At 37.4% G+C, this 14,973-nt stretch overlaps 1 protein-coding gene across 6 annotated transcripts in view; it reads right to left on the bottom strand.

The window, feature by feature from the left end:
- The window catches only part of adcy2a (adenylate cyclase 2a), a 126,030-nt gene that overhangs the window by 67,835 nt on the left and 43,222 nt on the right, over positions 1 to 14,973 (bottom strand). Inside the window, exon 3 of one of the 6 annotated variants that reach the window (XM_079625832.1) lies at positions 4,248 to 4,319. The exons of the other annotated variants lie outside the window; for them this stretch is intronic. Coding sequence (XP_079481958.1) covers positions 4,248 to 4,271 — 24 coding nt within the window. The 5' untranslated portion in view covers positions 4,272 to 4,319. The remainder of the gene's footprint in view (positions 1 to 4,247; positions 4,320 to 14,973) is intronic. 6 annotated transcript variants of the gene reach the window in all.

The following is a 14,973-nucleotide window of genomic DNA, read 5'->3' as shown; positions in this document are numbered from 1 at the left end:
GTTGTTGTCACGGTGTGGTGCAGGCAGAAGAAGACAAAGAGGCACAGAGCTCCAATTCAAACGTTTTACTACAATAATAATATTCTAACAGGTACAGACAGGCAGGAACACACACACACTCTAAATACAACAACAACGGACGAAGACTGGCTGAAAGGTAATGATGATGATAATGAACTAAACACAGGTGATCCAGATGAACTAAATGACAGTAACCAAGGAAACAGATGAGTGGCGGGAAAACAGAACAAAGGACATGTGACTAACAAGACTCAACAGAAACACAACTGTGACAGTTGTGTATATGTAATGTGTATCCTTGTTCCTATTTTTTAATAACAAAGAAAATAATGACAAAGATTTTTATCTTCGCCGCTTTGTTTTTTTTAAATATGGACATTAGTTTGGCTGTAATGCTCAGTCACTTGCAAAATAGTATAACCAACATTAAAAAAGAATCGTGATAAAATCGTAATATATTTTTGCCATATCGCCCAAAAACAAACCGTCTATAAAAATAATTTATGAATAGAATATAATAATAATAACCTACATCAAAATCCATTGAATATAGTATACTTTCTTGATAAAAAAAACATTCTTGATAAAAAAAACCCAAAAAAAAACAATATTAATAATATTAGAAAATGATAGAAAGCATGGAGTGAAAATACAGGCAATGTGAACTGTCATTAGATGGATGTACTATAACTTTCCCCCTCCACTGCTGTGTACTTTGTTTAAGCAGTGTTTGTTTTTTCTGGTGATGTTATTTTGCACCATATTCAAAACTTCACAGTCAAGGGATATAACCCATTGCTATTTGTAATGCCTCTCAGACCTCGTTCTTGAGACTTGTTGCCTCTCATTGCATCTCTTTCCTCTTATTATTATAGACATCACTGAGGTAAGATGAATAAATAAATAATAAAAAATACTGAAAAAAATAAAAAATTACTCTAATTTCAAAAGTAATTGGACAAGTCTCATTGACTGCTTTTTCTTCATGCATTTAGGGATGTTATCTTTACATCAGAGTGCTTCAGATTTCTCAAATGGAACCAGGAACTATTTTACACTTTGCAGTGACCAGCGTACTTTTCCCTTGTTCTGGTCAGGTCTCTCTACAATTTGTGTTCTTCTGGGTGTCTTTGGTAGTGCCGCTGTACTTTGGAAACTTTGTCAAAGACATCGACAAAACATTTCTACGAATGACTTCTTTGTGTTTAATCTGACGATCCTTGATCTTGTTTTCCTATGTTTCTTGCCTTTCGGTGTCTATAACTACATGCTTTTGCACAACTCAGAAGTTGAATACTTTAATAATTTCACATATTCACTACCCATGTGCGGAAGACCTCTCTTCATGGCTTGTGTCTGTGGAGATTATTATTTTGCTGTGGTTCATCCCATCATCTACATCAACAGCAGGAGAACTGCTATTATCAGAAAGGTAATCGCCGTGATAATTTGGTTTTTGATCCTTTTTTTTGGATTACTTATGGTCCTAAATCCTTGGATTTTTACAAGCACTTTTACATCTACGCCTCTTTTTATTTCCCTACCTGTGATTGGTTTTTGTGACGTCTCAGTTTTACAAGCTTTGAGAAAGCCTAATCCTTCAGGGAAAAGTCATATACATCCCCAAAAGAAGAGAGCCCTGCGTACCATCATTAACAGTTTTATCTTGACTTTTACAACTTACCTGCCACCAGCACTTATCTTTTCATTCGGACACGAATTACCAATAAGTTTTGATATGTACTACTGCACTTTAATCTTTATTGCAATATGTTCCGTAATCTTAGGAGGTGTCATTATGCCAGTTCTTTATCTGGAGAGCATAGGTCAGCTCAACATACAAAATATTGTAGAAATAATAAAAATGAGGAGATGAAAATGGAATGTAAATAGACTGGAATGCCTAGTCTATCATTATGGTCTTACAATTATATAGTCATAGTCATAACTTGTCTGAAAATAATTCATGTACAAATGGTCGTTTGGGTCGTTTAATAGCCAAATGATAGCCCTAAAAACTAGAGACATTTGTTTTTATATATTGGAATTGTGTTCATTGAATATGATAATATATTTTGTGTTGACTTGTATACTATACAAACAAATACAATACAGATGTGTGTATATATATATATATATATATATATATATATATAAATAAAGTGTCCGTAATTAGTTAATTTATCATGAATCATTATCCTAATTTATTTTAGAGTAAAACAAAAACAAAACACACACACACACACAATGTAGCGTCTTATTAACCACAATAAGACAATCGCGATCAGAATGTTGTAGTTATCGAAATAGACTTATCGTCAGACCAAGAGAGACTATATCTGCTCTGCCCAGTTAGGGTCTTACTGTGCATTCACACCGGACGCGAATAGCGCGTCAAATTCGCGCCTGCCGCGTCTAGTTATACGCTTGATCACTTTGTGTCCATTCGTGCGTCAAGAGCGAAATTGACGCGTGTAAAAACATACATTTGAAGTGGAATTTACACGCGTCAGAGGTAAAAGTTTCGACCCTTTGCCGGCCATCTTTTTACAAGATGTCTGATGTTGATAGATCATTTAAATAGTTGTAAACTAGCAGCACGGCAGCTTACTAGCGAGTTAGTAGGTCAATAACGTGACACAAAAGTGAAATTTGTATATTTTACAACTTACCATTGGGTCGGTGTATGAATGGTTGAATGTGAGGCAAAATGTAAAGCGCTTTGGTGGCCATTGGGTCTATGAAAGCGCTATATAAATGCAGTCCATTTACCATTTACCATTACCAGGTTGTACAATCTCCTCACTTATCTTCTTCCAAGCGAAGTCCTTTTTGTTCCTGTCTGTATAAAAGTATGAACTTGAGTCATATAATTCCGGGTGATCACTCACAGCTAAAATTAGTTTCTCCTCCATGTTGAATGAGTGACTTCGAGCAGGAGTTTGTTATGCTACGTCACGTGAAGCAAGCAGGCTCCTGATTGGTTAACGCGGCGCGAATTGACGCAGAATTTCAGATTTTTCAACTCGGGCGGCAGACGCGAATTCGCGTCAAACGCGTGAATGCACAAAAAGCACTATAAAATTGACGCGCGAATGAGGCGTATTCTCGTCTACCGCGCCGCACTCTACGCCTCATTCGCGCCGCAGGATATTTCTTTGCATTGACTTAACATTGAAATCACGTGCGCCTGACGCGCTATTCGCGTACGGTGTGAACGCACCATTAGATGCTAACATCCACAGAACAGTGGAGAAAGTCTGAACAACTGTTTGTTTGCTTTGGGGCACCCAGAAAAAGATGCCCGGCATCTAAGCAGAGGATGAGCAAGTGGGTGTTCGAGGCCATCTCACTTGCTTATGAGTCTGCCAGTCAGCCACTAGGAGTATGGCTGCTTCCAAAGCATTACTGTCAGGAGTTTCCCTCCAAGATGTTTGTAATGCGGCAGGCTAGTCCTTACCGAATACCGGTGATCAACTTGCTACAGCCTGTCAGAAGCTGACGCTGTTTGGTTCAGGTGTGCTTTATAGTTTCCTGGTCGATGACGTCACATGACGTTTCGTCACTCCATTTGACTGATTTCATATGTGCTTCATGACACAATCACGCAGAGGCGTTCCCACAGAGTTTTGACGCACTCTTTAGGGAACTAGGGTTACATACATAACCGAGACGTTTACTAGTTATACATTTAAGTTTGTAACGTACACTGCAGTATACTCTCAGTAAACTACTAGATACCGACACACAATTCCCCTGTTCTGCATGTCTTTGGATTGTGGGGGGAAATAGAGTTCTCGAAACCCAAGCCAACTTGGGAAGAACATGTAAACTCTACACAGAAAGGAATTCTGGCTCAGCCAGGACACAAAGTGAGACCTTGATTCCGTGAAGCATCAGTGCAACCCACTGAGCCACATATGCCACCCAACAGTTCAATACAAAAAGAGTTAACAGATAAAACAAAAAGTTAAGGATAAAACAAACAACACCCCTCTTCCAAACATTTGTCCACATTTTCTTTTACTCAGCAAACATGCATGTGCAGAGTTAGATAGTAAAGAGTTGTCTGTCAATATTATTGGTTTATGATTATTTATAAACGAAAAAATTAGCAAAACTAGTAAACTAACCATATACGTAAAATATAAATTCACTTCTATATAAATACTATAAATTCTAAAAACAAAATATATTCACAAAATGTATTCCATATATTCACTAACCATTTCTAGCAGACCTCTCTTCATGGCTTGTGTCTGTGGAGATTATAATTTTGCTGTGGTTCATCCCACCATCTACATGACCAACAAGAGAAGTGCCATGATTAGGAAGGTAATCTTTGTGATAGTCTGGGTGTTTATAGTGTGTTTCGGATCACTTGCAGCTTCCAATTCTTGTATGTTTGCAACTGCTTTTGCATATATGCCCCTGTTTATTTCCATGTTTGTCATTTGTTTTTGTGATATCTCAGTTTTTCAAGCTTTGAGAAAAAACGATCCTTCAGACAATCCACAGAAGAAAAAAAGCTCTGCGCACAATCATTAACAGTTTTGTCATGACTTACTGTTTACCTGCCACCATCAGATATTATTTTATTGGGCACAGTACAAAACTGAATTTTGAAACAAACTACTCTATTTGAATGTTTGTTTCACAGTTTCATACTATGTCATTATGCCTGCTGTAAATACAGTATCTACACAGTACAAGCCAGTTCAACATACACAAATTGGTAGAAAAAATTAAGTTGGGTTGTTGAAATGGATGATCCCAAAACAAGACCATCTTTCCCCTTAACTTAGTTATGAAGTAATTTTGTATGGGTTGACAATGTTATTTAAGAGTTTAACTTGAAATCATAAAGGCACATTTTTGCATGGTTTGATTTCACAATGCATATAATTATAAGTATATACCATATGGTGTGTCAGATTTTGTCACCTACATTTAAAGGTGGTTTTAAGTGTTTTAAGTAGCTATCCATTATAAGCAGTTCCACCATGATCAATGATCGTAAAAAAAAGAATTTATTCACAAATCCCTCACAGTATTAGCTTGTTTTGTAATTAAAAGGGGATAAGCATAACATATTTTGTTGGATATACTTAACAATAAACATGGACTAAAATAAACATAAATTGATTGATGGATCATAATTATACTTGTATGCAGTACAAACATTTTTGACAGGTTTTTTTTTTAGTGATATAGAAACTCCATATTTAAAACATCTGAAAGAATTTGAATTATTAATGTACACACCTGTGAGCCATATCCCTCACAGCCAAAGCTTGTTGCTTTTCACAGTCTCTCATTCATACGTTATCATGAGACTTACAAGACTTCATTGAGGTAAGACAAACATTTTTAATTCCTTTAAATAGCTATACTACGGAGAGTATAAAGGTTCGCTGTTTGTTTAAAACAGCAAAAGTGAAACGTGCTCGGTGGGGACCCACTGGGCAATACTGGTGTGAGACACCACCCCAGCAGAGGACATCCCTGGATTGTAGGTCCAGTGGCACCACAAACCTGCTCAATCACTTCCATCTCAGATAGGGTTTTAATTATTCTTATTTCTTTAGATTATTTTAATTTCTTCTATGTAAAGCACTTTGAATTACCACTGTTTAGCTTTGCATTTGAATGAGCACTGTGCCACTGTTCGTCCGACTGTTTGCACTGTATTTTATTTTCTAAACTGTTTTAATTATTCCTTTTATTATTTATGTAATTATTTTAATTTCTTCTATGTAAAGCACTTTGAATTACCACTGTGTATGAAATGTGCTATATAAATAAACTTGCCTTGCCTAAATATAAATTGTTGAAATGTGAATTAGCAAATTTAGTAGATTTCAAACTACAAATTCATGCTAACTAAAATGATATTGTAGATCTCATTGCAGTGCAGGTTTAAAATGTATTTTTTTAAAATTGTCAAAAAAAATGTAATGGTTCTTAGAATATTTTCTAATCAAACACACGCGAGAAGTGATAAGAAAAAAAACGGAAGAACACGAGTGTGTGCGTGAGAGTGAAATTGTAATTTAAAAAGATAGCCTGCAAGATGTGCGATCCAAATTGTCTGTGCGCTGATTTGCAGCAAAAAAGAGAACAAAAGGCCTTTCATTTCCTCTACCGTCTCCGGACTACCCGCCTCGAGACCACCGGACTCGGGACCACCGGTACTGTGACTACCGCCGGTACTGGGACCACCACCAGTACTGGGACCACTGGCACTAGGACCACCGGCACTAGGACCACCGTACTGGGGACCACCTCCCTGGCAATTTTCTCCCGATGGCGAATAAGACCCTCCACCATCGCCTCAAAACTGACCCAATCAAATGCTCTTCGGATCAGCCAGTCCATTGGCTCGTCAAACGCATGATTAAATAAATCCTTACGAGCCTCCTCGCCAAGGTTCAGCCCCTCAGCTGCGCTACTGAACCTCCGGCTGAACTCTCTCACCTCCGTCCCCTGCTGACGGAGGGAGACTAGCTCCTTAAATTGGAGCATCCGCTCCCATTGCGAACAGGAGACTGGTTGCGCGCCTCTTCTCCGCTGAGTCCTCATGTGGTCGGTACGTTATGTCACGGCTGGTACAATGCAAAAAGGTGCGAGGACTCAAGTGCAGGAGAATGACATTTATTTTACTAAATATAACAAACACAAAACAAAACCTACGAGGGGGAAAACATAACTAATAAATTAAAAAATTAAAAAAACAGAACCTGAAACGTACTGGAGAATCACGGGGAATGGGAAACATTAGACAACGTACCGACACAGACTGCAAACAAGAGGGTACTTAAAAAGGAAAACTAATCAGGAGGGAACAGGTGGATGAACTCAAATAATAATCAGATAACAAGGAGGAGGGATCAGACAATGAAACGAGCACATGGCCCAAAATAACAAAACAATCATATGCAGCACAAGAAAGGACAGGCATGTGACAATAACTCCTCCCCGAACATAACTCCTCCCCGGACTAAAGGCATCTAGTCCTTTACCTGAGCACACTGCGTGATTGTCACTCACGTGAACAAGCACCGAGTTGCCTATGATTTCGTTCATTTGTCGGCGATCTCACAAAACCTGTTGGCGAGTGAAAATCGGGCCTAAAATCGTTCAGTGTGAACTTTCCTACCATTTAGTGTCTTCAATGACATGGTCTGGCACAACATATAACTTCAATAGTTTTGTCATTTCATATACTCACTAACCATTTCTGGCAGACCTCTCTTCGTGGATTATTATTTTGCTGTGGTTCGTTCATCCCATCATCTACACGACCAGCAAGAGAAGTGCCATGATTAGGAAGGTAATCTCTGTGATAGTCTCATTTTTATAATTGGTTTTGGATCATTAGCAGCCTGCTATTCCTGGATCTAGTTCACTATTTTAGGGAGTGCACCTCTGTTTATTTCCCTGCCTATCATTGGTTTTTGTGATATCAGTTTTTTTAGCTCTGAGGAAAATCAATCCTTCTGGGAAAAGTGTACATCCACAGAAGAAGAGAGCCCTGTGTACCATCATCAACAGTTTTGTCATGACATTTATTGTTTACTTGCCATCAGTGTTGGGGAAAGTTACTTTTAAAAGTAGTGCATTACAATATTGCATTACTACCCCAAAAAGTAACTAATTGTGTTACTTAGTTACTTTTTATGAAAAGTAATGTGTTACATTACTTTTGTTACATGTGTTAATTACTTGTGTTACATTACATTTAGCTTTTGTTAGTAATTTGTTATATTTTTGCCAAATGTTTAGGCCCTTTCACGCCAAAAGTGAAATGAACAAACCTCAGGCTGAAGGAAATTATTATTTACACCTTTAAATTATATTTACAGTAGAGGGCGCCGCTCAAACAAGCTTTTCATCTCTGCTGCCATTCTGGATTAAAGACCAATAAGATACAGGAGAAGGAAGTTCAACCCTCTTATTTCTAAATCTAATCTAAAATACATAATTTTAGCTTTTTAGAATGGTTGAATTATATAATTTACGGTTAGCAGCAAAGACATTGGTTAATAAAGTGAGATTAAATACATAAAGTATTTTTGAGTAATTTAATATAGTTAATTATAAAAGTTTAGCGTAAAATTCTGATATTTCATTTTACTGGTTTTAGTCATTTTCAGAAATACTGAATGATTTCGTGCAAGTGAGATGAGTAAATGCATGTTCACATTTAGTCTAAAACTAAAATAACCATCATGTTCACACAGCGCCTCACTTTATTTCTCTCAACATGGGGACAGGAGAGCTGTCAGTCAATGAAAAAGTAACTAGCATTAATGATTTAAAAAAGTAACTTAGATATTTTGTTGTAAATTGAAAAAGTAATGTGTTACTTTACAGTTACTTGAAAAAGTAATCTGATTACGTAACTCAAGTTACTTGTAATGAGTTACCCTAACACTGCATGCCACCATCAATTATCTTTTCACTGGGAATCACACTTATTACCAGAGTTATGAAGCACAGTACTGTATTTTATTATTCGTTGCAGTGTTTTACACTTTTAGGCTTTGTCATTATTCCAGTTCTATTTCTGGAGAGCTGTTTTTCAAACAGGTCTCATGAACACTCCATCTGCCATTGGTCAAACAAACAAATTAAGCAAAACATTGAGCTAATGTTGCTGTATCAGGATGCCCAAAACAAACCAAGTAGTAATGAATCCAGTAGTCAAATTCAGTGCTTGATTTGAAATTCAAGATTGTTTAGCCACTTTTTGTTCAAATGTGTTTTGTTTCGATGGCTTAAAGCTCATCTTATAAAGCTTATAGTTTGGTAAATAAAAACAAAGATAAACAGTATGCATGTCACAAATTGTGGCTGTGTGGATGAGCACACGACGATAGAGTTAGAATAGACAGTCTTTAATAATATATATATATATTTTTTTAAATGTTAATCTATGGATTTAATTAGCTGGTCGAGAAAATTAGGAAATACATATTTTTTATATATTTAACATTTTACAGATCTTTATGATTGCCTAACCCCAAACCTTCCCATAACCTAACCATGTCTTAACAATATAAACCAGGAACAGGCAGATACAAGTAGAGTCACAATAATAATACAAAATGTTTAAACAAATTAAACAAGTATTAGAAATTACCCTTGAAGTATACGCAATTTAGCAAATTAAAAAACACAATTCAAAAGAAAAATCTGAACTTTAGCATCACAACAGGTTACAAGACCCATTAGATCAAATGGCATTTCACATTACACCTGTCGTAACATTTCTACATGCGGGAATTTTTTAATTTGTGTAGGATTTGCATGTTATAATGGGGATGATGATTAAATCTAAATTCTCATACAAAACTATTGTTTGGCCTTGAAACATTTGTAATTTTTGTAATCTGACTGTTACATATTTTATACTGTTAAGAAACGGTTAGATTTACAGCTGGGGTTTTGAGTTAGGTGCTCAAAAAAATCGACATAATAGTGTAATGTAACTGAAAAATCACTACCGGTACTAATCAAATTGAACAGCATACCTTTAACATATATTGATGGCAAAGGTTTCACATTGAAAGCAATGGGCTATGCTGCAATAAAGGGTGCTTTTGGTGTATGTACAGTGAAGTGCAAAGCATAGGACATGTGTAGTATCAAACACCTTGGGTGCCAACTGGTTACAGAGACTGATTCAAAATGATATACCTTTAGCATGATGTATAACAACATTTATTCATCTTACTTTATTTTGAAAGTTTTTGACTTGACTTTTTGTTTTTTTTTCAAGGGGGCATTGTTTCCAGTTCAGAATTTCAAGTCAAATTTAACTTAAATTTAACTTAAATTTAAGTTAAATTAAGCCTTTAAAGTCCGCGTGAACCGGAAGTTGCAAACAACTTTTCTCAAGTGTTGTGACGCATTTCCGAGTGAATATTGAACAGAGGGTTTTGTTTTGGGTTTTGAATATTGAACAGAGGGTTAACAGAGTAAAACAAAAAAGTTTTACTTTAGCGCTCCTCCTCTCCATCTCTCGCCCATAGCAGACTAACGGTTTGAGGGGAGTGGTTAAGCGATTATCCAACCCAAGCCGTCAAGCCTGTGTCATCAGAAAAAGAACCGGTAACACTTTAAAATACGGATCCTTCGTTAATGAATAACTACACAGGAACAAATGAGTAACACAATGTTAACAATCTAGTAACTACAGTTAACTAACAAGTAACTCTGATTAACGAATTAGTAATTAATAGCACACAGATTTAAGTGGTAGTTCACTAATAACTAATCAATAACTACTATTTTTCAATACTTCCCAGAGAAATAATGTGTAACTAGTGTACAAGTGTTACTACATACTTCTATAGGAATTACTAATTATTTGGATCTGTATTCTAAAGTGAAGATCATGTTAACTAACTAGTAATGACTCAAGTGTTACTACATACTTCTATAGGAATACCAAACACAAGTCATTTCAAGCGTATGAGATATTGTTTGTGAACTTTTAAATATTATACTTTTAGAAAATTTCTTTAGAATTATGCATTAACACTTGAGCCATTACTAGTTAGTTAACATGATCTTCACTTTTGAATACGGATCCAAATAATTAGTAGTTCCTATAGAAGTATGCATTAACACTTGAGTCATTACTAGTTAGTTAACATGATCTTCACTTTAGAATACGCATCCAAATAATTAATAATTCCTATAGAAGTATGCATTAACACTTGAGTCATTACTAGTTATCATGATTCCATGCTGTAGTTACTAATGAAGAGCCAACCCGAAAGGGTAGAATCATCTAATCATTCACAGGATATATATACACATATTTATATATATATATATATACATATGAGCAAAGAGACATACATAAAAACACTTTTGAGAAGTAGGTTAAATAATAAAATAACTGGTATTTGGATGGCTGATGACTCAGTATGTTCCAGTACTCACCATGATGAGTCTAGTTATTCAAAGCCAGTCCAGAGGAATGCCGGAAAATCGGCCACAGGGTAAGTGTTCCAGACAAGTGCATTTATAAAAACAATTCTTAAAAATTATTTAGTTTATGAATAGTTCTCTAAAAGACAGCAGTGCATAGGCTAATTATTGACAGCTTTCCCAAATCATAAGTCTGCTACGCTATTACATATTTATAATTAGTGTACAGTATCTAGCAGTAATGTTAATCTAGTGCTAGTAATTTTTCCTGCATTAGTTATTAAGTTTTGCATGAATTGTGAAATTTTTTCATTATTTCTCTGGGAAGTATTGAAAAATAGTAGTTATTGATTAGTTATTAGTGAACTACCACTTAAATCTGTAAAAATTTCAGTAGTTCTCTGGGAAGTATTAAAAAAATAGTAGTTATTGATTAGTTAATAGTGAACTACCACTTAAATCTGTGTGCTATTAATTACTAATTCGTTAATCAGAGTTACTTGTTAGTTAACTGTAGTTACTAAATTGTTAACATTGTGTTACTCATTTGTTCCTGTGTAGTTATTAATTAACGAAGGATCCGTATTTTACAGTGTTACCAAAGAACCATTCCAGACCCGGAAGTAACCTTTCAAACTTTGATTAAAGATAACTTCGGCAAACAATTTTTTTCCGTGTATTAACTTGCACGGATTAATTGTTCACCACAAGACTAGTAATATCCGCTAACAAAGTAAATAAGGTCAGTTTTGATTTCATGCCGACTTTAAAGCACAATCTGCAAAAGGCAGACTCGACTGGACTGACCAAATTTAGATATGTGAATGGGTGATTTCCTAAGCTGATTTTTTAACACTTTTGGAAATTACAATCAACTTGGTTGGGCACATTCTTCTGATTATTATCAACAATAGACACCCTCCTTTTTATGTAGATTTATGTTGAGTAAGCAGCATACATTTATAATGCCACAATGTCTTGCTTCTTCCTAGTACACAATATTCTTGACCAGTAGGATCCATTATAATGACTTGCAGTAATCATTTAAAATTCAGATGCAATTTATATGGTCTGTGGGCTACATTAGAGTCCTGAAATCTAACACTGGTGACTCAATTATGTTGCAGAGCAAATGGGGATTGCAAAAAGAAGGCACAGATAGAGTAACCTTTATTCTGCAGTAATGCAGCCATAAAACTGAGCGTCCTGGGAACTATGCCAGTACATATGACCACTTAGTGGTCTCACTTTTGGTCCATTTCTGGACAGCCTTTTTGACTGTGGCTTGTATTACCTCATTATAATAACTAGCAGCAGATCCATAAAACAAATTACAGACATGCTGTCTCAATATCTGTCTTTCAGCTAATAAAAACTCATTCATATCACCTAGATCAAAGCTGTCTGACACAAGACAATGTAAAAAATCAAGTGATGTGCGATCACAGATGTGCATTTAAGGGCTATAAAGTTTTACTATTTTGTTTTTTATTAATTCAACTGTAAATTATAATGTGAGACTAACGGTACCATTGGTTTTTATAGATTTTTTGGTTGGCATCCATCCAACATAATACAAAGAGAAAATAATCAAATGAGATGTACTTAAAGTTAGGCATTTTTTTATATTGGTTGAAACTCTCTTCACATCCTGATAGCAATCAATAAAAGTTATAAAATAAATATTAAAACGTACATTTACTGCATCTTCTGTGGAAGTCTAAGGGGAAAATAAAGGTTCATCCAATCATTGCATTTAGTTCCATATGATTTCCTGCCTGCCTGTCAACATATGTATTTCCATACCCACACGCACCCTGCTCGCACAGACATCACATGTCATCAGCGCGTTACGTAAGGCTATGCAGAGTTGTAGACAGAGTCACAGAGCACCGCAAACAAACAGCAGACTTTTACAGTTCCTCCTCAACCAAAACAGCTGTTCACATCATCACTCAGAGTTATGCGTTTCTATGTTAACACTATCAACGGCTAAATGAATCTGCAGCAGTCAGGTGGTACAAGTAAAGCCTGGAACACACCAAGCCAATGCCGACGAACTAGCGCTGATGAAAGCCGACTGTGTTGTCGCCTCGCGTCGGGGTAAAAAGCTGCGCTTGAACACACCGAGAGAACTACTGCCGACTGTCAGCTAGAGTGCGCCTGCATTTAAATGTGACAGCTATTTCTGCAGATATATTCGTCATTCAAAAAGGGAAACAGACGCTGCAGGCTGCAGATACACAAACCGTACACAAAGCAGTGTGTGATTACCATTTTGATTATCAATCCTGCTAAACACTTTCTTTATTCCACTCCGCTCATTTTGATATTGAAATATTCAAGGAACACTCAGGTAAGATGACGTAACATTAGAACAGCCTTCTATCTGTACCGTTTTGACTTCTTTGCTCGCTGTTTTGCTGTTATTCTCATGCACTGAGTCGTTCAGTAAGCTGAACAGCCAATCAGAGTTCCCCTTTTTCACCGACAGCCAGACACCGATTTAACATGTCAAATCGGCTGAAATTAAGCCAACGAGGACCAATTTCGGCCGACGCACAAAAACTGCCCGACGGCCGACCGTCGGCTTGGTGTGTTCCAGGCTTAAGAGCGATTAGGTTACTGACGTAACCCAGGTTCGCTGATAACATGAAGTGAGGTATCTCACTATGGGAACGACTCTGGGCGTGACCGATCGCGGAAGCACTAATACACCACTTCTGCCAATCATGGCAGACCAATCGCTGCAGCGCAGCGACCTGCCGTTTCGTCATTATCCGCATATCTCTTCTCCGTGCGAAAAGGTAAGGAGGGCAATGTTGTGAGATAGAGGATGGATACCCGACCCGAGCCTGACGGGACCCGCCAGTACCCGACGGGCCGGGCAGGGTTCGGACAGATATTTAGAAATGATGTTCGGGTTCGGGTCGGGCTCGGTCATATCAGCGCGATAAGGCATTTAACATTTTAAATTTAAAACAGCTTATTATGTAGGTAGCCGATGTGCCTGATGCTTTCACTTGATGCAAACGTTTGTTTTTGTGATTAAAATACATGTAAAATATTACCATAACATCCGTCTTCCTGTGTGCGGACATTTGTTTATGTAGCCGTGACAACAAAACACATACGAAACATAACACGATAGCCTCTACCACCCAGTGGGAAAGGCGTTGACGGGAGATAGGTTTTCCCTTGTAAGAGTCAGCCCACGAGACAAACAGCTGATTGCTCTTACGCAGTGTGTGGGTTCTCTGTACATACATATACAGCGTACGAACCGGACATAAACAGTTTTGCCTCTCCTCCTCTGGAGATGAAAAAGGAAGAGGATGAAAAGCCAACAAGTCCACTGATCTTACTCTATCCGCGTGATCGTATACCTTGGGCACGAACGCCGGGTTAGTTCTAACAAGTACTCTTTGACCACCCGGAGCGAACCTCATACATGAGGGGTGAACTGATAGACCATGCAGCTCACTCACCCTCTTTGCTGTTGTAAAAGCGAGTAGTAGAGCCATCTTTAAAGCGAGCAGCTTTAAGTCCATCTTATCAATGGGCTCGAAAGGGGGTTTTGAGAGCGCGTTCAGGACCACAGACAAATCCCATAGTGGGACCAGTGGCTTTGATACTGGGTGCAATCTGCGTGCACCTCTCATGAATCAACAGATAAGGGGGTGTTGGCCTATAGTGCCTGAATCAATCCCCATATGACATGCCGAGATAGCAGACAGATAAACCTTAACCGTGGAAAAAGCTCTGCCTTTATCCAGGAGGTCCTGAAGGAAACACAGCACGTCAGAAACAGAACACAGGAAAGGAACAATATCTGCGCACCATTCCTCGAAAACTCCCCATTTGAGATTATATAACGTGTCGAAGCAGCCCTCGCGTTCTGAATCGTCTCAATAACCCTCGGAGGTAACCCGCCTGTGCTCAGATTCACCCTCTCACGGGCCAGGCCCAGAGAGCTAGTTTCTGAGGGGAGGGATGGAATATTTCCCC

This window comes from Phoxinus phoxinus (genome assembly GCF_949152265.1).
Source record: "Phoxinus phoxinus genome assembly, chromosome: 10".
NCBI lineage: Eukaryota > Metazoa > Chordata > Actinopteri > Cypriniformes > Leuciscidae > Phoxinus > Phoxinus phoxinus.
Note: the sequence above shows the minus strand (reverse complement) of the source record. Positions and strands in the feature narration are given on the sequence as shown.